Source organism: Solanum stenotomum, chromosome 7, assembly GCF_019186545.1.
Source record: "Solanum stenotomum isolate F172 chromosome 7, ASM1918654v1, whole genome shotgun sequence".
In the NCBI taxonomy this organism is placed as follows: domain Eukaryota; kingdom Viridiplantae; phylum Streptophyta; class Magnoliopsida; order Solanales; family Solanaceae; genus Solanum; species Solanum stenotomum.
The window spans coordinates 20,757,985-20,781,431 of record NC_064288.1 but is presented as its reverse complement, the minus strand read 5'-3'; the positions used below and the strand labels follow the sequence as shown (position 1 = coordinate 20,781,431).

Sequence of the window (23,447 nt, the reverse complement as noted above, 5' to 3'; positions counted from 1 at the left end):
GTCTTTATATTTATAGAACTTAATAATTGACTTTTCATAATACAGTCTTGTTCTTTCATGAACATATGACTTTTCATAATAGTCATATTTTTTCATGAACATATGACTTCATAATAGTCATATTCTTTTATGAACAAATTTGTTTGTTCAATTCAAGACTCTATATATTACAAATTATCCAACAATCTCCCACTAGTTTCTAATATTTCTCATATATCATGCATATTTGAGATTATCTTATAATAGATTTGAACTTTCCGGTAGTGCAGGTACTTTAAAGTTCTGACGAAATTATTGGTATCTTAAAAGATTTGAACCACTGCTCCATGTACCAAAATCAAAAATATGTAATGACCCGATCGATTATTTTTGGAAAGTTTCATGAATTTACCTTTTTGCCCCTCCCAATCGTGACCCCGAGTCTTTTATGTTTAAGTTTTGAAAATTCGCTTTCGAAATTTGAGTAATAAATTGAGAACTTGAGTTAGTTTGTGATTTTGAAAGGCTGAATTACTTAAAAGTGATTTTGCAGTCTTTTGGAGTTTCGAGTGTTGGAATGGAATTTCGTCGATTTCATTAATTCTTGAATATGGGATATGGTCGGTGAGAGTTTTCGGTTTCAGATTCAGAGTCTTTTTGAGAATTTGAGGTCCTAAGTTATGAAATTTTGGAAATTTAGCCTTTTACTTGACTTTGGTCAACATTTGGGGTTCAGATGCTTGGATCGAAATTTCGAGTGTTCCGTTGGATTCGGGGGATGATTTTAGTCCTAGGCAGGGGCGGACCCACCTTATATCAAGGGGGGTCAGTCGACACGGCTTCGTTGAATTTTTTTAGTAGTTATATATATATATATATATATATATATATATATATATATATATATATATCTGAAAAAATTAAAACAAAACTGTAAATATTATAAATGACACTCCTTGAACAAGGAAGCGCCTTGGCTCGTTGGTTCACACCGCGAACGAAGTTGTCATGTCATTCAACACACCCGAGTTCGAATCTCATTAGGTGCTTTTTTTGCTTTTAATTTTTGAGCGTTTTTTCAGAGAAAAAGAGAAAAGTTTAAGAAGGATTCCAACCTCCAACCTCCATATTCCTACTCAAATTAGGCTAAAACAACCTAGTTAAACTAGAATACTACATATAACCCACTATAGAAATTTTATTACTTATTCAAATCAGAATTGGATACAATAATAAGTTATAAAGTAAAATTTAAGTTGAAAAGAAACCTTCAAATTTAAGTGTTGTTGCGGTCTGCGTTGATAGCTTGATGCTACTGTCGTTTTTTCTTTAATTGTAAGTTCTCTTTTCTTTTTATCTCCCATCTTTTTACTTTTCATTGAAATTTCTTGAAATATCAACTTTTATAGATTTAATTTCTTGAAATTGTTTAGAGTTATCTAATTTATTTAAATTTGTAATTCAGACCAATTCAATGGAGAGATATTATTCTAAAGTATCTTGCAATCTTTCAAAATCAAGTTCAACACCTCAAAATTCTGTTAACTTAGAAGAAGAAAACGGTAATGAGGAACAAGGTCGACAAAGTGAAAGAGTTGATTTAACTTCCTTAAAATTTGACCCGGAGAAAGGTTACCAATTTGAAAGTATCATCCGAATGAGCGTGATGCAGTAAGAAGAATGTATCTTCAAAATGGTCCTTTTCAACCAAAAAATCATCAATTTCCTCAGTAGGATTTTTATGGTGACTTATGTCGTTTTAATGCTGAATGGTTTCATGAGTATGATTGGATGGAGTATAGTGTAACAAAAGATGCAGCATTTTGTCTCTATTGTTATTTGTTTCAAGATGAAAGCATTAATCAAGGAGGAGGCGATGTATTTTCAACCATAGGGTTTACAAGTTGGAATAAGAATCACAATCTTGATGTGCATATTGGTAAGCCAAACAGTGTTCATAATCAATCAAGACGAAATTGTGAAGATTTATTGAGACAAAAGCAATCCATTCAAAGTGCATTTGCTAAAAAATCTTATCAGGAAAAGTTAGAATATCGTACTCGTTTGGAAGATGCAATTAATGTGATAAGATATCTTTTGAAGCAAGGATTTTCATTTCGGGGCCATCGTGAAGATGTATCCTCTTCTAATAGAGGTAATTATATTGAGATCCTTACTTGGTATGCGAAGCTATGTGATAATATTGACAATGCATTTAAAAAAGCTCCAAAGAATAATCAACTAACTTCTCCATATATTCAAAAAGATATTATCAATGCATGTAAGATTGAAACAATTAAGTGTATAATTGAGGATTTAAATGATGATCACTTTTTCATCTTAGTTGATGAATCTCGTGATATTTCATGTAAGGAGCAAAAGGCTATTGTCTTACGATATGTTGATAGAAGGGGAAGTGTGATGAAACGATTTCTTGGTATTGTTCATGTTCGTGATACTACTGCTTTGTCTTTAAAGAATGGAATTATTGGTTTACTTACTCAACATTCTTTAAGTAAGTCTTATATACGTGGACAATGTTATGATGGAGCAAGTAATATGCAAGGTGATATAAATGGGTTAAAAAAATTGATGCAACAAGAAAGTAAAGGTCCTCATTCTATTCATTTTTTTGCTCATCAACTTCAATTAACTCTTGTTGCGATTTCTAGAAGATGTGATGAAGTGCAAGAGCTTTTATTATTGGTTTTTGATATACTAAATATGGTGGGAGCTTCTTTCAAGCGTAGAGATGAACTTCGCGAAGCTCAAGCAAAAGAAATTGAAAAGTCATTACATAAAGGTGAACTTGAAACTGGTAAGGGCTTGAATCAAGAATTAGGTCTTGCTAGAGCAGGTGATACTCGGTGGGGATCTCATTACAAATCTTTTAACAATTTTATCCTCATGTTTGGTCCTATCATTGATGTACTTGATGCTATTGCTGTTAATACTCGTTTTGAAGAGAAATGTAGGGCAAAAGGATATCTTATAGAATGTTTAACATTTGATGTTGTCTTCATGTTGCATTTCATGCGCATTGTTTTAGCAATTACAAATGATCTAAATGCTGCTTTTCAAAAGAAAGAGCAAGACATTGCAATGCCATGTTACTCGTTAGAGTGGCAAAGAATCGATTGCAACAACTACGAGATGAAAGTTGGGATTCACTTATGAATGAGGTATCTAAGTTTTGTATCAAATATGATATTTTGATACCTAAATTTGATGAGTTTTATGTTATCCGTGGAAGATCACGTAGTAGAATTATTGAGTATACTATTTTACATCACTATCGAGTTGAAGTATTTTATAAAATTATTGATTGGCAACGTCAAGAACTCTATAATCGCTTTGATGAGGTGACAATTGATTTGCTTCTGGGAATAGATTGCTTGAACCCAGTTGATTCTTTTTCTAACTTTGAGATGGAAAAGATATTGAGATTGACTGAGTTATACCTTGATGATTTTGATAAATACTCTATAGTTGACCTTCGCTTTCAGCTTGAAAATTACATTGTTGATGTTAGAGATCATGACAAAAGGTTCTTCGGTCTTAAGGGACTTTCTAATCTTTCCAAGATACTCGTAGAGATGAAGAAGCACAAAACTTATCCTCTTGTATTTTGCCTAGTTAAATTTGCTTTACTTTTACCGGTGGCTACTGCTACAGTTGAAAGAGCTTGCTCGGTGATGAAGTTGATTAAGATTGATTTACGAAATCGAATGGATGATGAGTTTTTGAGTGGTTGTTTGGTGCCTTATATAGAGAAAGAAATATTTAGTACTATCCCCAATGAAGCTATTATGAATACATTTCAAAATATGAAAACTCGTCAAGGAGAGTTGTAGTAGTTTACTTGATTTATATTTTATTAGTACATTTTTAATTAATTTTTATTAATTTAATATTTTTATATCAATTATTTATTATTTATTTATTTTTAATTATCGACACCACTTACAAAAAATCTTGCGTATGCCACTGGTCCTAGGTGAGGTCTTGGTTGATTTTTGAGAGGTCCCGAGTGTCACGCTCCAAGCCTACACCCTGAACGTGACCGACACTCGAGAACCATTTCTAATCCCCAAGCTAACCCTTAGCTTCTCTAACTATTTAGCAGAAGACTCACTCAAACAGAAAGAAGCTTTATATGTAGAGCTTAACTCATACATCTCAAATAGACTTAACTCAAAGACTGGAAGTACTCAATGTTATAAATAAAACTGTTTGCAAAACATCTCAAAATAAAAGAGAAATATTGAGAAACTCCTCAACTCTAACTATCTATGAAGCCTCTAATACTAGGATAGATATCGGGACAAGACCCACGACAACTCAACAAGAATAGGAAAATAAATATGAAATCCTCCGGAAAGCAAGGAGGCACACCAAATCTGAAGCGCAAAGTGATCTCAACGAAATGCCTATTGATGATCCTGAACACCTGTATCTGCATCATAAAAGATGCAGGTCGAATGACATCAGTACATTAAATGCACAAGTATGTCATATAGCCGAGACAAAATAAATGAATGAAAGGACTGCAATAGATATAGCATAAACTCAACTGAATGTAAAGAATTAAAGGAATGAAATCACTTAACTCTACAAAATACTCTCATCTCTGAACTTCAACATAATAAGTGATATATTTAAACTACACTTTAACTCTACTGAGAGATTCTCAACCGACAACCATCACTATGAGCTACGTGATGATACATCGTCTTGTCCACGCTGTCAGAACTGTCATATATCGTGTCAGGATATAGAACCGCTCAATTAAGTGGATTCACTAAGCTTTGCCCGAAGGCACTAAGGATTCATCTAAAAAGTATGATCATGTACCCATGTTGGCAAGATATGGTTTATGGGGGGCTGTGAGTTGTCTGAACTCTCTCCCATATCGGTGTTCAATAGTACTCTCAATATTATATACTATTTGCTCAAATGTATAAAAACATATTCTTTCTCTGGCTTGATATAATTGTTCAAACTATCCTCTAAAAAGAGGTAAGTGCTCTGAAATATCTCTGAAACTCATTGCTCATTTAGAAAATAAGGGTTCTCTTTGCTCAATGTAAAAATACATTCTGGGTTGAGATAATTACTCAAAAGGGGCCTCTTTAAGAGGTAACTACTATGTATTCAATCTTTCTGAAAACTCTTTTAACTTTTCTAAAAGAAAGTGTACTCCTTTTCTTCATGTAAAAAATAAAACATTTGGGAAATACTTAGTTCCCTTACACTCTTTCTCAAATTCCTCTTTATTACTTCCTCAAAACTCAGTTTAAACAATTATGTTTTGCTTAAAAGATTCTCATTAAGAATTCAATGAATACTCAAGAATAGGGTTCATGCTGAAAAATAGACATAAACAATCAACTCAATAATGGCAATACAAAATGTACGACAATTCATTGATTAGAAATAGGAATTTAATAATCAACAACTCAAGAACTCCATATCAACTCATCTAAAGAATACTCAAATCTAAGTATAGAACCATAGATTATTCTTTTACTGATTTGAAAGTAGATGTAGGGGGTGTGAGGACGAACTAGTCCAACACTATGATAGCCTTACATACCTAGAAGAACGAAGTTCTTTAGTGAAATCGACGAAACTCGAAGAACGCTTGAACCCTAGCTTTTCTCCTCTTGGAACCTTGCTCTAATGACTTGAAGCGTTAATGACCGTAAAAGAACTTTCTACCGTCCGTACTAGTCAACCGTAGAACCAACTTTAGAAATCCAAATTCACATAACTTTCCACGAGACCTTCCTACAATGGAAGTTTCTACGGCTCATACAGCCAATTGGTAGAATTCAAGTTCAAGATCAATATTTCATTAAGTCTGGGACCCTTCTACGAAACTCATCTACAACCCGTAGTACAAACAACGACCCGTCTTGTTCACTCATAGGTCAAACTTCATAAACTTGATTTTCCCTAATCTCAACCTCATTCCTACGAGTGTCATCTACGACTCGTAGAAACTTCTATGAACTGTAGACTGATTTCATAGGATACAACCAATAGCAAAAACATGAAGTTCTTCCCTTTTTCAATTTCTGAGGTGTTATATATGGAAAAAAAAAATTCTTAGATAGTGATTGGAAAGAAGTGCTCTCGTGGAAAGCTTGTTTTGATACAATTCTTTCAAAGATCATGACTTCATATGATTTTTGGTTAAACTTGGAGAGTAATAAGAAGACTTGTCAATGTTAAGAGATTGAGAAATTGCTCTTTCTAATAATAGAGGAAAAACCAATACTAACTGTAGAGGAAATAGTAAAAGTATGGATTGATGATTTTCTATCATTGGCAACTTGGGATGTGAGTGGGAACAAGAAAACAATAATGTTGAGGATGAGAATGTATGACCAATATGATGTACCTTGCGAACTGGCACAATGTTGCACATTTAGAAGTCACCAATTATCAAATTTCTAGTTTATATTTCGTTGTTAAGAACAAGGGTGATCTCAAGGGGAACGGATGCACTCAATTTCTACCGTTACAGTTTTCTACGCCTTCACTTGAAAAGACACGAGTCCGACTGTCGAAGGGGCTGCATCTTTTGGGCTCTACCGTTACAATCAATTGTTTATGTTATTCCGCTCTCCGTACCCTTTATTCTGAAACACGAGTCCGACTGTCGAAGGGACTGCATCTTTTGGGCAGAAAGGATGACCTTTTTGCAGGTATCAATTGCTCCGAACAGGCACATGAATACTATGAAAATGACTTTAACCTTGGCGGAGCAGGTGGGAAAATTATAGATCCTTGAGGTCAAGAATCTCTTATAAATGAGTATTACATCATATAATATTATAGTTAGTTAGCTACAGAAAGTTAGTTCGGAGCAGTTAATTGGTAACTGATTGTGTTATTAGCTTAAGAGCTTAATTTAGTTCAATTCAATTACTATATAGCTTGTAATTAACTCATTGAACAATCACATATGAAAATACAAAATTCTTCTCTTCCTAGAACTCTCTTCTTCTCTCTTAATTCTTCTTCCTTACTAACTATTTTCTCGAGAAACTCCTGAATAGTGCTTCCATCCTCGAATTCATTGTGAATTCCTGCAATCAAATAACATACGACCAATGTGGAAAAAAAAATGGTATCCTTTAATACCCTCCTACACATATGACTCATCTCTTGGGATTTCAACCTGAGGTTGCATCTTTTTTTTCAAAATCATGGTTGAACATTAAACTTGACGAGAGAGGGAAAGAGAGGGAGAGAGAGAGAGAGAGCAAATTAATAGGTTGAATTGAGGGGGAAGCTTAGAGGAATAAAACATGTAAAGGGAACATTGTAAAAGTGAGCTCACTACAGTTTAGCTCCGATACCGTATGAAATGATCTAAGCATCCAATAAAGATCTTAAGGTGGTGGTTGAATGACCTAGGAGATTATAAATTATTTTCTGTTGCACAATTATGAATATCAGTGTATTCTCTAATAGAAAGACTAGTCCTCTTTGTAAAATAGCTTCACTGAGGGCAAGCCAAATACGAAAGAATGGAAGTCACATATTCACAGAAATATTGAACACCAACATCATTTCATTTCCTCCTACAGTGCTTGAAAAATAGTCAACTTTTAGTATCAAATGTCTCATTCATTCTTTCATTTGAGAATGAATGCGATAAGACAAATAAACCTTTTCTTCTGATGATGATACACATGAACTAAACACCAATACTGCAGCCCGTTTCATAAACAAATTCATTTAGAGGGTTTTTTATTTCGTTTCTTGGCATTCTTCACAAGTGCATCACAAATCTCCCTTTTTCTTCTGAAGGCAGCACTAATATTAAGATTAGCAGCAGCAACATTGGCTGAGTTACTGTTGTCACCTTTGCTTGAACTCTTACCATGAACTTCTAATGCATCCTTGGTGAAGAATTTTAGCCTCCACAGTGTCAATTCGCTCTACAGAAACCACAAAATAAACTACTGATAAGAATATTGAAAAGTGATATATAAATTTTTGAATGGGGGAGATGTTCAAGTCTTATGAGAACCTGGGTATCAATGTCAAGTTCCACCTCTTCTGCTGAAGCTGGAAATAGTGGGTTATTTTGTGCTACTATCTCCAGTGCCTTACTAAGATCATCAGGAGATAACTTCGTGAGAGCTATCCCTAGATTTCTCTTCTCCTCTATTGATATTTTCCTGAGGTAATGATTTCAGAATTAGAATAGGTGCCATACACGAGCAGAACTAGCATTGGTGCCACAGAAAAACTAGAATCAGATGAAGTTTACAGTAGCAGGGTCACAGAAAAAGGTTTAAGCATGAAGAGAGCTCTCCAGACGAATGGCACCAAAAGATGAAGCTTTCTTCTTTTTAATCTGGAGGTTATGTATAACACACATCCAGCACCAAGTCAGAGAGATGGATAAATTGCTAAGATCGACCCAATGCTTATTAAATATAGATGCTGGAATAAGAAATTGATATTGGAAAGGTGAATTTAAACCTACATTCAAATTGAAAGAGAGATGCACTTTTTACCAGGGAATTAAGTACAGAAATTAGATTCACCTATGAAACAGCACTAACACAAGATAAAACCAACAAATCATCAAACTCCCATCTTCAACATAGTCATTCAAGCCGTTGACCTGCAAATTCTGTTGCAAGACAAAAACTGTCTATAGAAAGTCTTAGCACCAAGTGAAACATATCCAAGTTGACCGAGGAGAACTATACCATTTGCAGACAGAAAAAATCACTTGGCCGCCCAGAAGAGTAACTTAAACCCAATTGAATACATTTAATACCAATTTATTAGTTTCAGCTTAAATCGAGATAAACAATTGTTGCATTTCACATCTCACAGGAATCCATGAAAGTACTTGTGGATCAACACAGGCGAAAAGGAATCGGCACAGAGAAGCCCCTGGTGTCAAGGGATCAATTTAGATGGCTAAAGAAGGAAGAATTATCATACTGCAATGGAGAAAAAGGCCATGTTTGCCTTGAGCTTGAACACACATAATAGGCTGGCCAACATTGTGTGGTCTCGAAATCAATGAGAAATGAACTTATCAAAATTTTGCTGCAACAGAGAAATGAGAGTATTTATAGGGTTAGTTATGTCATGGTGACTAAATTGCATAACATCCATTTCTATTTGCCACTTTCAAGAGCTGCTATATTTGCATATCCCAGAAAAATTCAAGATTTCAAATGAAGTTCCAACTTGGTTAGTCCAGAGTAAAAGCAACTTGGCCCACTGAATAGCAACCAGTTTTTGGTGATCACATCTCACTAATACTGAAATATCAGGGGAAAATAACCACATTTTAAAAATGTGACAGGTACGGTTCTTATTGGTTTCCAAGCATGAGAATCTCATGTCCTAATGCAAGAAGAGTATTACATAGCTACTCTCAATAGAGTTCTATAAAAAATTGTATCCTGGATCTTCAGCTGAAAGACTTTTACCAAGATTTTTCTTCTGCATGATGCTCTCAGCCTCTCACCAATGGCACTGTAAGGTTTTGAGAACTATGGCTGGCTCAAGAGACTCTTATCTAGAACATAAGATTGTTTTTATTTTCGGAAATATCGTTTCAGTATGCAATCTGGTATTTCTGTGGACCCGGAGGATATCTCTATAAATGCACTAAAATGGAGCAATGTTATGTCCTAAATAATAATTTACTGTTGTTGTGATACAAATATTTGGATGACTTGACAGATTTACCCTTTCGCTTACATCATTAATTACCACCACATTGTCTTTTCAACTGACAACTCACAGTCAGTTTTGTCATCCTAACTAATTGTAGCTAGAGTCAATTTGGCTAGACCATAATCTGTCTCGTTTCCAACTAAAAATATTGAAGTACTTAAGTTAATGAAAGCATTATTTATTTACCCAACATTGTTTTGCCATATTACTATCTTGATACTCTTTATTAATTTTATGTCTCCTTGTGTGCTAACTTTGTTTTCTAATTATCTAACAAAAAAAATATTGTAATTTGTTATAAGTATTTGGACAATATTTGATTGAGTTTGAAACAAAAAAAAGGTGTGAAATTGAAAATAAAATATTTGGAAGTTAAAGTAATTGTCTTTGGACATGAATTTCCTTTGAAATTAAAAGATGAATATTACAGAGGGAACTTTATTTCAACTAAAGTAATTCTCAACAGAGGCGGACCCACGTGCACCCGGTAACTTTTAAGAAAATTTTGTATATATATGTATAGATAGTTGATAAAACGATAATATATTTGATTGTGCACCCTTATACCCAAAAGTCACTTTGGTGCACTGGTCGAAGTCGCCATATCGAACCGCGACTGCGCGAGTTCGATTCCCACGAAAAGTAACGTTTTTTTAACTTTCTAATCAGTTTTTTCTTTAGAGTTAACCTTTTTAAAATTGCTTTTATTAAAACTCATTTTTGCCACCTCATCTGGCCCCACCCCCTTTCTTAACCACCCTATTATTGCTTGACCCCATTCCTTTCTTAATTGAAATTAAAAACAAATAAAAGCCCTAGCACAATTCTAAACAAAATATAGGACTGCTAGAAACTCTACAACTTACAATTTACAAGTATTCTTCACTGCATAATTGAAGTCCTACTCCTATTATCTCTGCATAAATTGGTAAGTTCTTTTTAAGCGTATTTTTTTTGTAAGAATTTGTTGTTGATTCTTCTGATTTGAAATGGATAGATTTTTGACGAAACATAATTCTTCTCAACCAAGTGCTAGTTTTAGAGACAATTCTTCGCGTTTTATAGATGAGTTTGATTTGCAATCACTTAAACCAGATCCGAGAGAAAGAATATCCATTGAGGCCACAAGTTCTGTGCTAACCTTACCCTTGCGTCACTCTTAATAGTCCCTCCCCCCCCTATCTTCAAATCCTGGGTTCGCCTCTCCTTCTCAAACAAGTTTTTCAATAATTAATCAGTATACAATGTAACGATTATTGATGGTTGTTTGTCTACAGGCTTTTAACCGTGAAAAATATATCTAATTCGTAAGGAAAGCTGCCACAAGCAGATTGAAAATTACATTTGATAACTATACAAACAATAACATACAAACAATAACATACCCAGTGTAATCCCACAAGTTGGTCTAGGGAGGGTGGTGTGTACGCAGACCTTACCTCTACCTTGTGCAAGAATTGGAGACTATAATTGAATAAAAGTTGAAGTCATTTATGGAGAAAGGTATAATACAAGAACTTCCAAAATAACAAATGGTGTCGGTAGAATATAGCTATGCTCAAGTAAACAATATAAAACCAATGGGGAAAAACAACTTTTCAAAATACCATAATAGTGAGTATAAATAAGAATGAACCTTGCCAACCATATGCAAGGTTGAAAGAAGTTTAATATTGATCGAGCAACAAACTGAAATACCAAAACTTATTAACATCATCTTAACTATTACTCCCTCGGTCCCAATGTTTATGACTTAGTTTGACTTGACAGCGAGTTTAAGAAAAAAAAAAGACATTTGAAACTTGTGGTTTAAAATAAGTCATAAATGTTTTCGTCGCTATAAATAATTTCATTAAGGGTAAAATGGACATTTAAAAGTTAAATTGTTATTAAATATAGAAATGTGTCATTATTTATGGGACTGACTAAAAAGGAAAGTGAGTCATATAAATTGGGACAGAGGAAGTAGTAGTGTCACATCCCCTTCTCCTTTCTCCCTCCCCGCCCATAATGTCATTGAAAAAAGGCATATAAGAACATATTCATAGACAGAAGATAACACACTTTGACTGAATCCAGATTGTTGGGTCCATGCGTAAGCACGGGCATAGATAATCTAGTTTGGAATATATGGGAACAACATCAGTTGGTATATGTCAACAAGGATTAAAAATATAAAGATCTACTTAATCAGATTTTATATTGAATGGAAAAGCCACCTAATCATATCATGACATAAAAAAATCGAAATTATATGTAAGAAACATTTGACCAGATTTTCTCTTTTTGGGTTGCCAGATTTTCATGACATAATTTTTGAAGCTGTCATGCAAGACAAAACCTCAAACCCTGGGAGAGAGAAGCCAGGAGGCAGCAATCGTAAAAAAGAGAATAAATCGAGCAAATAAAAGGTAGCAATTATAGATTTGAATATCAGTAATTCAACTAAACCTGCATCTTCTGACCACCATCTCTCTGAGTTCCTCCACGTGTGTGTCAACTTCATAAAGCTGTGAATAATTACATAATTTCAGACTCACCATAGGCCAGATCAAGCTCTAATGAGAGGCAGAGGATATCATTATGAATTATCAAAGCTTGTTTGAGGGAATTACTAAGCCATCATTTTTAGAAAAGCTAAGCTTCAAGAGTAGGTTGGATTTTACCTCGTTACACAAATCCCTGGCTAGTTTGGCATGAGCAGACTCCTGAGCAAGCTGCATATTCAGTTGGGCTTCAGCTTCCTCCTCTTCTCGTCTTTTTTCCTGGAATAAATGGAAAGATTTAAGAGATGATCATGCAATATTTACAGATAAAAATATGGAGTATTGAAACACAAGCATCATTATATTAAGAAATTACGGAAGCCATACCAATGACCAGAAATGTCCAAAGTAATAGTTACCTCCTCATTAACTTTTGGCAGAAGTTGTAACCATTTCTCCTCAAATTTTTCGAGTAATGTTTTCGCCATCAGATGAACATCACTCTTGTCATCATTGTACTTCATTGCATTCTTGAACACCAGCCTAACATCAGCACTAATCTCTCTGACATGCTTATACCCGGTGCCATCCATGGCCTCCATTTGGTTCTTTATTGTACTAAAGTCCATGGGTCTGTCAATAATCTGATAGACAGAAATCAGTTCAACTGCATAAATGAACCTTGAACAGAAACATCGTTTTTGACAGAAATGAATCCAGAAATTCATAGAGATATTTTCAGACTAAGAAAACAGGTGGGATAAGTCGGAACCATATCTGAGACCTCCGAAAGAAATTCCCCCAATACCCCACATTAAATTTCAAAACATTGCCAAGCAGATAGCAGATATATAAAAGTATCACAAAAATAAGAAAATCATAATGTAGAAAAGAATCAAAAAAGATTTTTTAGTTGCAGAAAAAAGAAAATGAACCAAAATATTTTACCTCATAATAGTCATGCAACCCAAGTCCTGCAACATCAACGGGCTGCATAAAAGGCCAAGCCCATTTGTGCTGAGTGATCTGGCATGCACATCAAAAACAGAATATACTATTACTATGAGGTCAATCAAGAATTCAAAAATTATCGACAAAATTGGAACTGCAAATATTAAGAATTGCCTGGCGCAATATTGTGCCAAACTGGCGCATAAGCTCCTGCATCCTCTTAGCTGCAGCAGCCTCTCTGCGTGATGCTTCCTGTTGTAGCTTCTTAAAGCCAGGAACATGTTTATCCTTATCTTTGTGTTTCCCTGAAGAAGCATTCTTTGAGGTGTTTGGTTGCTTTATACTTGTATTCAAGTAAAACTTCTCAACTTCATTCACTCTTTGTTCAAGCTGAAAGTACAGCATCACGCAGTTAACTCACATGAAAAATTATGGAAATTGTTTTTTTTTTTTTTTTTTTTATGAAGTAATTAGTAGTTGAAATTGTTTTTATACAGGAAGCAAAACCTGTTAATGCACCAATGAGTGACTAGAAGTTGCAGGGATTTTGAACAAACCTAAATTGTAGCAGTGCAGAAAGATTACCCAAGGGGATAGCGCAACTATGACTTTCAGTAGACATGGTTTTCAAAAAGTATGAATTTGAAATTCATGAAAGTCAAAGTTAAGCAAATATTGGACTTAATTAGAAGTTTGTAATGTGTTTTAACTAAGAACCAGAGGGATTTCATGGGCTATAACTCCTAGTTAAGTACCACTTATGTGCATCAACAATATAAACCAATATTAAAGAAATGAATGCACATTCCAAAAAAGCAGGTCTTAAAAAGTGCATTAACACTTCGGGTTTAAAGGTTAATTTAGAATCTCAGCATATAGTCTTCTCTTTTTCGTTCAGACCACAGTGCAATTATTGGAAAATTAAAAAGTCTACAGTGGTATCTGCAGAATAATATGGATCTGTGACTATAGTGTGGTGCTATCAAACGTGACAATAATTTCTATCATCCTATCACTAGCTCCAACTAACTAAAAACAAGGAAAAACTAAACCTTTTTTAATGCTATGATGTCCACATCCAACTTATTGTTCACAAGAATATCTCAAATTCTGAATATTGAAGAGATCAGCTATCAGGGAATTCTGTTTCAACTTTCAACAAGGATGTACTTGAAAGTTCAACCAAGACATCTTCAGAAGATTGAGAAGACAGAGTACATATCAAATATCATCACCTAGAAAAATAGATGGACAACTGCAACACATGGTGAGTACATCACAAAGTTCATTAGACTGCATATCTACAGAAGTGTTGACAGTCTTGCCTCGTGAGGTCTATTCGCAACACAAAAATTGCCAAAGATGAAAACCAATTAAGATATTGTTGGCTTAACACATTTCAAAACCAAATGGCTTAAGATATGTAAATGAAAACTTGACCTGCTTCCAAAACTATATAGTTCCTTGTCATGCTAAAATATTCTGGCAAGGAAAATGATGAGGTTGTAAGTAACCCCAGACTTCCTAAACCACCTGGTTCTTTAGGGTGCCCCCAAGGCCTAGCTCAAGTGGCAAAAGGTGGAGGATTTGTGGCTTAGGTCGCAGGTTCAAGCCCCACACCATGCAAAGCGAAGCCCGGTATTTAAGTGGAGAAGGGTAGAGGGGCGGGCCCATTATCCACCGAGTTTAGAAGGCTGTGATTGGTCCAATATAGGAGTAACAATATAGGAGGAAGAGTAGACAATGGGCATAATGGCCACACTTATGTTTACCAGTGCTGGATGAGGGGGGTAGGTTTTTGATCTCTATATGATGTTTCTATGGCTTTATACTGCAAATTTTGATGGAATTTTAGGACTAAGTCATCATTTTTTTTAATCAAGGACTAAGTAACAAGTACCGCAAAAAGGTGAATGCAGTAGCGGCACAATGGAAATATGGATCCCAGACATGCAAGAAGTTATTACAGGCAAGAGTTAATTGAACATCAGTTTTGGTGGCAAACAAAGATGGGGAATACAATTTTCTGGTTTGATAATTGGACAGGTCTGGGTGAACTATATTACGCTACATCTGGTGACTACTTTGATGAGAGCATACAGAAGTTTATGAGGTGATGAACAGTGGAAGATGGAATAACGACAAGCTGGCAGAATTTCTACCAGAGGATATAGTGCAGCACATCACAAATACTATAAAGGCCCCATGCTTAGAGAAAGATATGGATACACCTTGGTGTTTACAGGCCACAAAAGGGGAATTCTCAGTGAAGTCTGATTGAGAATATCTAAGGCTTAGAGAACAGAAAATGGAGATACACAAATATATGTGGATCAAAGGGCTTCTTTTCAAAACCTCATTCTTTATATAGGGGTGTTAGAAATACACGTTACCACTTGATGATGTACTGAGAAGGATGAGATACAATATAGTATTAGATGTTGGTGTTGTACAAGTTCTCAGGAGGAAACAATACAACATCTATTTGCCACATCAATTTCTGCTAAGAGGACTTGGTCCTATTTTTGTTCTTTTGTAGGTATCAATGTGAAATGGACTACAATTACAGCAAATCATACTGAAATGGTGGCAAGCCCATGTAACAAATGAGCTTAAACTAATTTTTCAAGTTGTACCTGCTATAATCATTTGGGAACTTTGGAAGAGGAGAAATGCTATAAAACATGAAGAACAGAGATCAGTTGGCAGATGCATTTACCAGGTCTATGAAACAATACAAAGATTAACACAGTTCAGGAATCCATCCATCAAGCAAATACCAAACAGATGGTCTGCTTTGATTCAGAAGTTAGAGAGATGCAAGCCTAAAGTGAAAGTCACTGAGGTGTTGTGGAAACTGGAAACTCCCTCCAACAGGATGGATTATAGGCAACACTAATGGAGCTTCAAGAGGGAATCCAAGAAGAAATGCATATGGATTTTATGTGAGGAATTCAGAAGGTAATTTTGTATATGCACAAGCAAAAGAGATAGGGCACACAACAAACACTGAAGTAATGGCAATAGTGGAAGTTATCAAATATCGCTCTAGCAAACAGCTAGATCACATCATCATACAGACTGATTCAAATTAATACAAAAGATACTGGCAAAAGGATGGGAACACCATGGAACATTGCTATCCGGATAAAAGAAAGGGAAAGGGGGCAAATATACCCCTCAACCTTGCGATTTAGAGCGGATATACCCCTCATTAAAAGTTGGTGCACATATACCCCATCGTCTAACAAATGGTGCATATTTACCCCTTTTGTTAACAAACCTATATTTACTAAATCAATACATCCTAAAACTGGTTTTGTAATTCCAAAAATGTCACATGGCTTTAAAAATCACCTCACCTATTCTTTTACCCAACCCAGACCCCACTCAAATGGAAAAAAATGAATCCCTCTTCTACTCAGTAATAAAATGGGTATCGGTCCGGTCTGAATAAGAGAGGAGCTGGGTTTTTTTAGTTGGATCGAGTCTGAAGGGGTAAAGAAAATGGGAGAAATAATATTTTAAAGCCATGTGACTTTTTGAAATTAAAAAAACAGTTTTAGGGTTTCCTTAATTTAGTTTGTTATCAAAAAGGGATGCACCATTTGTTAAACGGTGAAGGTATATCTGCACATTTGTTAAATGGCGAGGGTATATATGCACCACTTTTTTAACGAGGGGTATATCCGCTTTAAATTGCAAAGTTGAGAGGTATATGCAACCTTCTCTCTAGAAATTAGAGAAATCAATAGCTTTATGCAGATCACATATACACATCATGAGAGAAGGAAACAAGTTGGTTGATGCTTTGGCAAATCAGGCCCTTGATGAAGGCACTGTCAATAAGTATGATACTCCGTCAGTAGATACTAGAGTATGGATGACCAGCATATTAGTGAGTTGATAAGCTGAGAAGTGGGAACTTTACACAGAGTCAACACATTCCCTGCTACCATGCCCAAAGAATTTCTCAGCAGGACGCATAATTGTTGACAGATAAGGAGAATGGAAAGTGGAGCAACAACCTCTCCGATACTACACGAAACTAACTAAAAAGTAAAAGATACTAACCCGGGATTACAATATGTATCCTGCACAGAAAAAGGGACGGAATAGACAGAATCGAGAATCGCATAAGGTAGAGATTCTCACTTTTATTCAAGAAATGTACCTTGTCAATTTTCATGAGTAGCTCATCAACACTGCATCTAAAACCATCCACTTCCCCACCATTAGCTCGTGGTCCTACATTTTCTAAGTCCAAATTGGATGCATCCGCACATTCCATCTGATAAGAGAACAAGCAAATTACAGTTTATCAAGAATATCACAACTATCTGTTTTTGATTAGTAGGAACATCACAACTAACTTGCCAGTGCCTTGAGCTAATGGGCAATAATAGCAATAAAATTCTTAGAAGCTTAGCACCCTAGTGTGTGGCCTAGTGGTCAATGAAGTGGGTTGAGACCATCACGTGTGACAAAAAAACACTAGCTGATTTCCTCCCATCTATCATTAATGTAGACGACACTAGGGTTATCCAATAAATATCAGAAACTTGAACACATTTAGTAGTTAAGGTTGCAGATACATGAAGCAAGCTAATTCACAGAAATCAATAGTGTGTACATAATTTGCTACTCCCTTGGTTCCAAGTTTAGGTCGTATAGCAGCGGAATCAATCAATCTTCAATCCGAATATGGAATAAAAATGGAAGCACAGCAACTTAACCAAAACAGACGCTAAGCAGTTGCATTTGAAAGACGATCATGAGTCATGGAGTTGTTAAATCAATTTGAGGAATAGAACAACTGTACCGTTAAAATATATGGTAGCGGTCGACTGGATGGAGGAGATTACGGCGCCGGCCGCACTGCAGTAGTCGTTGCTTTCTCTCACACAAATAAAAATATTATTCTCTTCATCTTCTACTTTGACCCCCTAACCTTTCAAAACTTCCCAATTTTCATAGGGAACAATTACCACATTTCTAATTGAAAAAGTTGTCTTCCCCCATTTATATATACGCCCTCTGCTTCCAATTTATCTCTCTCTAAAACATAAACTACAATGTATTTTCTTAATTTATTTAAAATTATTTTATTGCACAAATTAAAAATAACATAACAAGATAAAGGCGCAGTGAGCAAAAGTAATCTCCGAAAATTGGTATTACCTTCTTATTTTTCTCTCTTTAACATTGCTTCTCCAATTCTCCTTTGATGTAGTTTTTTTTTTTTTAAATGTAAAGTGTGGGACAGGCCCATTTATTCAAAAAATCTGATGACTTGGGTTCAATAGTGACCCAAGCCTAAATACATAATACCACATCTTATATTGACAAAGTAAACTAGAAATGGAAAGTCTTCTCCTTCGATGCTAGTTCCAGTTGATCCGCTTCCTCTCCGACCGACGTCGAGCTTCTTCGATGGTTTTTCTTTGATGAAAGGGCGATAAAAAAAGTCATGAGCTTGGGCGGTATCCACTTGGGCATTCAAAAATTCTCACAAATGCCATGGATCCAACCCTATGAAGACTCTTTCAACTCATATCCTTCTTCCTACATATCCAATCTAGGTAATCCCAAAGACTGAAGCACACATTTGGCTCAATCAATTTTGAGAGATGTAACTGATAAACCCCCAATTTGTGCAGGTTGAGCTCTGAAGAGCTGATACCACTGCCTCAAATCTCTTGTATACCAGGTAACCTCTCCTTTTTGATCTTGTAAACAAATATTCGAATTACATTTTTCAGTAGCTATGAGTTGCAACTATTATATTCAAGCATGTTTTTATATGAACTAGTCATTTGTTATCATACACTCTTCTATGCTTCATTGATTGTTGAAGTTTCCGTTTTGGCATTTTTCGATTCTGATATTAGGAATACCCTGCTTATCTATATGTAACAATTTTCGTGCTTGTGTTGGTAGTTCAGTGTTAGATAAGAACTGGATCATTGTTGTACCTGCAAAACAAAAAACATGGTTAGTTAAACAATCTGCTACACAGTTCCCCTTTCTAAAGATATGAATCACCACCACATCCTTATTCTTCAACATCTTCTTGATGCACCTTACGTCCATTGATATGCTCCATGGTATTCCCATATTTCATCAATGATTTTCTTCAGAATAAGAGAGTATGTTTCCATGATTAGAGGCATGAGGTTGTTATTAACACAATATTGTAATCCTTCTTTAAAGGCTCTTACCTCTTCTTCTAATATACTGCATAACTCCACACTTTCCGTCTCTGCATAAACCAAGTCTCCATTGTTGTTTCTCACACTAAATGCCTTTGAACTAAGGTGTAGTTGATCTCTGCAAGATCCATCAGCGTTGCATTTAAAATGACCTTCAGGAGGAAAAATCCATTTCACCACTTTACAAGAAAGGATAGAAATGTAATCTTCCAAGAATTTGACAATTATGAGCCACTGAGTAGGCATGTTGGATAGCCAAGGATATCTAGTTGTGGCCATTAGGTAGATATTCCTATTGACCTCTCTTACCATAGCCTGTCTAGACATATTTCCTCCATGCTTGACTCTATTCCTTTTTTTCCAAATCTGCCATATAATAAATATAGGAACTGATCTAAACAATGATTTTAGCTTGGGGTTGCATTCTTCCCCCCACCATTGATAGATAGTCTTCTTCATCTGAATGAAAGGTCCTTGAACTCCAGCAGCTACTGAAAATGTTTGTCATAAATACTTTGCATCTGGACAGGACATAAATAGGTGATCAAATGTTTCCGGTGTAGAGTTATTACAACATACACAATTAAATGTGTCTTTTATGTTAAACCTAACCAGAATCTCACCAATGGGAATTCTCTCAAACCACATTCTCCAAAGTAAGAAGGAGATACCGAAAGGAATGCCTTTTTCCCAAATAAGCATGATGTCTTGCTGAATTTCCTTCCTGTCTCATTAGATCCCAAGCACTTTTCACCGTAATCTTTTGCTATTTGGCATCCACCAATGTTGATCTCTTTATTCAACTATTTGACCCATACCCAGTACCTTCTTCACCTGCTCACATGTCTCTTCATTGAACAACTCTTTTAACAAATTTTGATTCCACCCATTAGTATCCATTACACAATGTACATCAGCAAATTCATGATTTCTGGTATGTGAAGTAGGCATCAGGGAGTGTAGGGCCCCTGATTGAGTCCAATTGTCATGCCAAAGACTGGCCTGACCACCTCTAGCTTCCCACCATATGTCTTGATCTATATAATCTCTAGCCTGAAACATCAATTTCCAAACTTGAGATCCTCCTTTCCATTCTATTGTCTGTGGACCATGTCTCTTACAATATTTATTCCACATGTAATTTGAACACAAAGTATTTTTGGTCCAGAAATTCTACCAGAGTTTAGCAAATAAAGCTTTTGAGACATCTATCAAAGACCTAAAACCAAGACCTCCTTCCTTCTTAGGAACAAACATGTCATTCCAAGAAATTCAGTGTTTTTCCCTCCCATCCTCTTTAAAATTCCATAGAAATTTAAAAAACATTCTATGAATATCATTTATGATACTTTTAGAAGGGACAATAACTTACAGGAGGTATATGGGCATGCTCTGCAACACATGGTTAATGAGAACTGCCTTACCCCCAAAGGACAATAACTTTCCTTTTCAAAAATGAAGCTTACTTTGCATCTTCTTGATCAGTTCTCTAAAGTCAGATTTCCTTTTCTTGGCATGTCCAATTGGACATCCAAGATACATCAAAGGAAATCTACCTCTTTCAAAACCAGTAGTATCCTCCACTATCTTCACACACTCATTTGCAACTTTATTGAACATGTAAAATAGGCTTTTTTCCTTGTTGATTTTCTGACCAGATTGATTTTCATATTCCTGCAATACATTCTTTATCAAGTCTAAAGATTTCTTTATAGTTGTTGCAAATATAATAGTATCATCTGCATATGCCAGATAATTTAACCTGTCACTCCACTTAGGCATTCCAAAACATTTAAAATCATTGTGATCAAATAGATGATTTAAAGCCTTAGATAAAACCTCTGTAGTTAAAATAAATAAAGCAAGAGATAGAGGATCCCCTTGTTTTACTCCTCGTGTAGAGTGGAAGAAACCCTTAGCTTTCCCATTGATGAGAATAGAATACCAGTTATTTGCCACAACTATCCATATCATATCTATAACAACAACATCAAAACTCATTTGAGCTAATACACTTGCCAGGAACCTCCAATTAACCCTGTCATTATCTTGGCCATATCCAGTTTGATCACAAAATTATCTGGCTTCCCCCTCTTTCTAATATCTAAAACAATTTCTTGGGCCAACAAAACATTTTCAGCAATATTTCTTCCTTTCACAAAACCTGATTTGTGAGATTAGTTTGGGAAGAAAACCATCCAATCTATCATGAATGACTCTGGATATGATTTTATTAATAAAATTACCAAAACTAATAGGTCTTAAGTCTGAAAAGGTTTGAATAAACTTCTTTTTAGGCAGTAAGACCAGATTAGTATGAGTAATCGATTTAGGTAGAGTCTGACCCTTAAAAAAAGCATGAACAATCCCAACAACATCTGGACTTACTATTGACCAACACTTCTAGAAGAAATGACTTGTAAAGCCATTAGGTCCATAGACACTATCTCCATTTAGTCTAAACACCACTGATTTAATTTCCTCTTCTTCAGGTATGTCTTTGATCAAAGAAATTTCCTCTCTATTGATAGTTGGCTTAATAAAATGGATTAAATTAAGATCCTCTCTACAATCTCTCCCAGTAAACTGATCTTGGGAAAACTTTACTACCTCTGTTGCAACCTCCTCCTCCCCTTCTGCCAAAATGCCATCTGATCTTAGCACTCTCTGTAAAGCTAGTCTTTTCCTTCTTCCTTTTACCAGACTATAGAAGAGTTTAGTGTTCTTGTCCCCCTCATTATACCATTGAATACTTGCCTTTTGTCTCCAAAACTCTTCTTCATAGTGCAAATATAGTTTGTATTATGCCTGAGCCTGTTGGAGAACCATCCTATTCAGAGATGTAGGATGTTCTTCAAATAATTGTTCTTTCACTTAAACAATTTCTTTTTTGATCAATAATTTCTTAAAAATGTCCCCATACTTAGCTTTACTCACCTAGTTAAAGCTAATTTGGTATTTTTAGTCTCAATTTCCACTGCGTAAATATGTCATCTGAAAAGTCAGATTCCCAGTTTTCTTTCACCACCTCTACGAAGTCATCACTCTCTGCCCAAAACTACAGGAACCTGAAAGGTTTGATGTAGTGTTGAGTAGATCCTTCACATGTCAGTAAAATAAGGGCATGGTCTGATCCTATTCGAGCTAGATGCTAAATCTCCAGTTGACCAAATAAATCTTGTAAGGCCTGGTTAATTACCAGCCTATCTAGCCTTTTGAATATACATTCTCCATCCGCTCTACCATTCCACCAAGTAAAAGGATTACCTGTGAAATGAAGACCAAATAATTCACAGGAACTAATACACAATGCAAAATCTTCATACTCTTGTGGATACACAGGAAGTCCACCAATTTTCTCATCTTCCTCCATAATAACATTAAAGTCTCCTCCAACCATCTAAGGCAACGATAAGTTGAGCCTAATAGAGTACAAATCCTCCCATAAGCATAATCTTTCCCAAGCTGTGCATTTAGCATATATCATGGGGACCTGCAACAACCTGTTCCCGTCGTTATAGAAAAGCCAACGGGAAAAAATTTAGGGCCAGAAAACTTTTTGGTAGTAACTTGGAATTGCCTAACCTAGTACAGATTGGGACGAAATCGAAGTCAGTGAGGTCTAGGGAAATCTGGTAACAATTGGGAGATCTAATTATGATTTTGATCACATGACTAGATAGCTAAGATGTTAAGGAAATCGTCTAACTTTACGAAATTGAATTCGAACGAGTAGAACTCCCGAAACTAATCTTAGCGTGAACGAGTATTTTTTGAGTGTCATGGGATGAAGGTGTGTTGTGAAATGGGGGTTTGAAACTCTTAATTTAGCTCTCTGTTTCCATGCAAGCCGCTAGGGTGGGATTATTCGCGCCACGGCGGGGCCACTGTAGCGGGATGAAGTCCGTTGTGGTGGGATAGTCGCAATTTAAGTCAGAAATGAACCCCAAAAACATTTTATTCTGTACTTTTTTACTTTGAGAGCTAAGGAACGACCCCAGGGGTTTTCTTGACAGTTTTCACCATTCTTGAGACGAAAGGTAAGGTTTTCACTCCCTTAATCCATTTTTCGATCGGTAGAACTTGGTTTCTA

The 23,447-nt window shown here is 35.6% G+C and overlaps 1 protein-coding gene across 2 annotated transcripts; it reads right to left on the bottom strand.

Moving 5' to 3' along the window:
• Positions 1-7,544: 7,544 nt before the first annotated feature.
• LOC125870767 (transcription factor GTE6-like) lies at positions 7,545-18,166 on the bottom strand. 2 transcript variants are annotated; one of them, XM_049551277.1, is made up of 9 exons: positions 17,965-18,166; positions 17,317-17,433; positions 13,317-13,532; positions 13,140-13,217; positions 12,611-12,835; positions 12,372-12,470; positions 12,157-12,215; positions 8,027-8,177; positions 7,545-7,934 (listed from the first exon to the last, which is right to left on the bottom strand). In XM_049551277.1, exons 2-9 carry the CDS (start codon positions 17,431-17,433, stop codon positions 7,728-7,730), a joined length of 1,152 nt encoding a protein of 383 aa, XP_049407234.1. In that variant the 5' UTR covers positions 17,965-18,166; the 3' UTR covers positions 7,545-7,727. The 2 variants fall into 2 exon arrangements, with proteins under 2 accessions (XP_049407234.1, XP_049407233.1); XM_049551276.1 differs by lacking the exon at positions 17,965-18,166 and adding an exon at positions 17,889-17,940.
• Between the last annotated feature and the right edge of the window lie 5,281 nt (positions 18,167-23,447).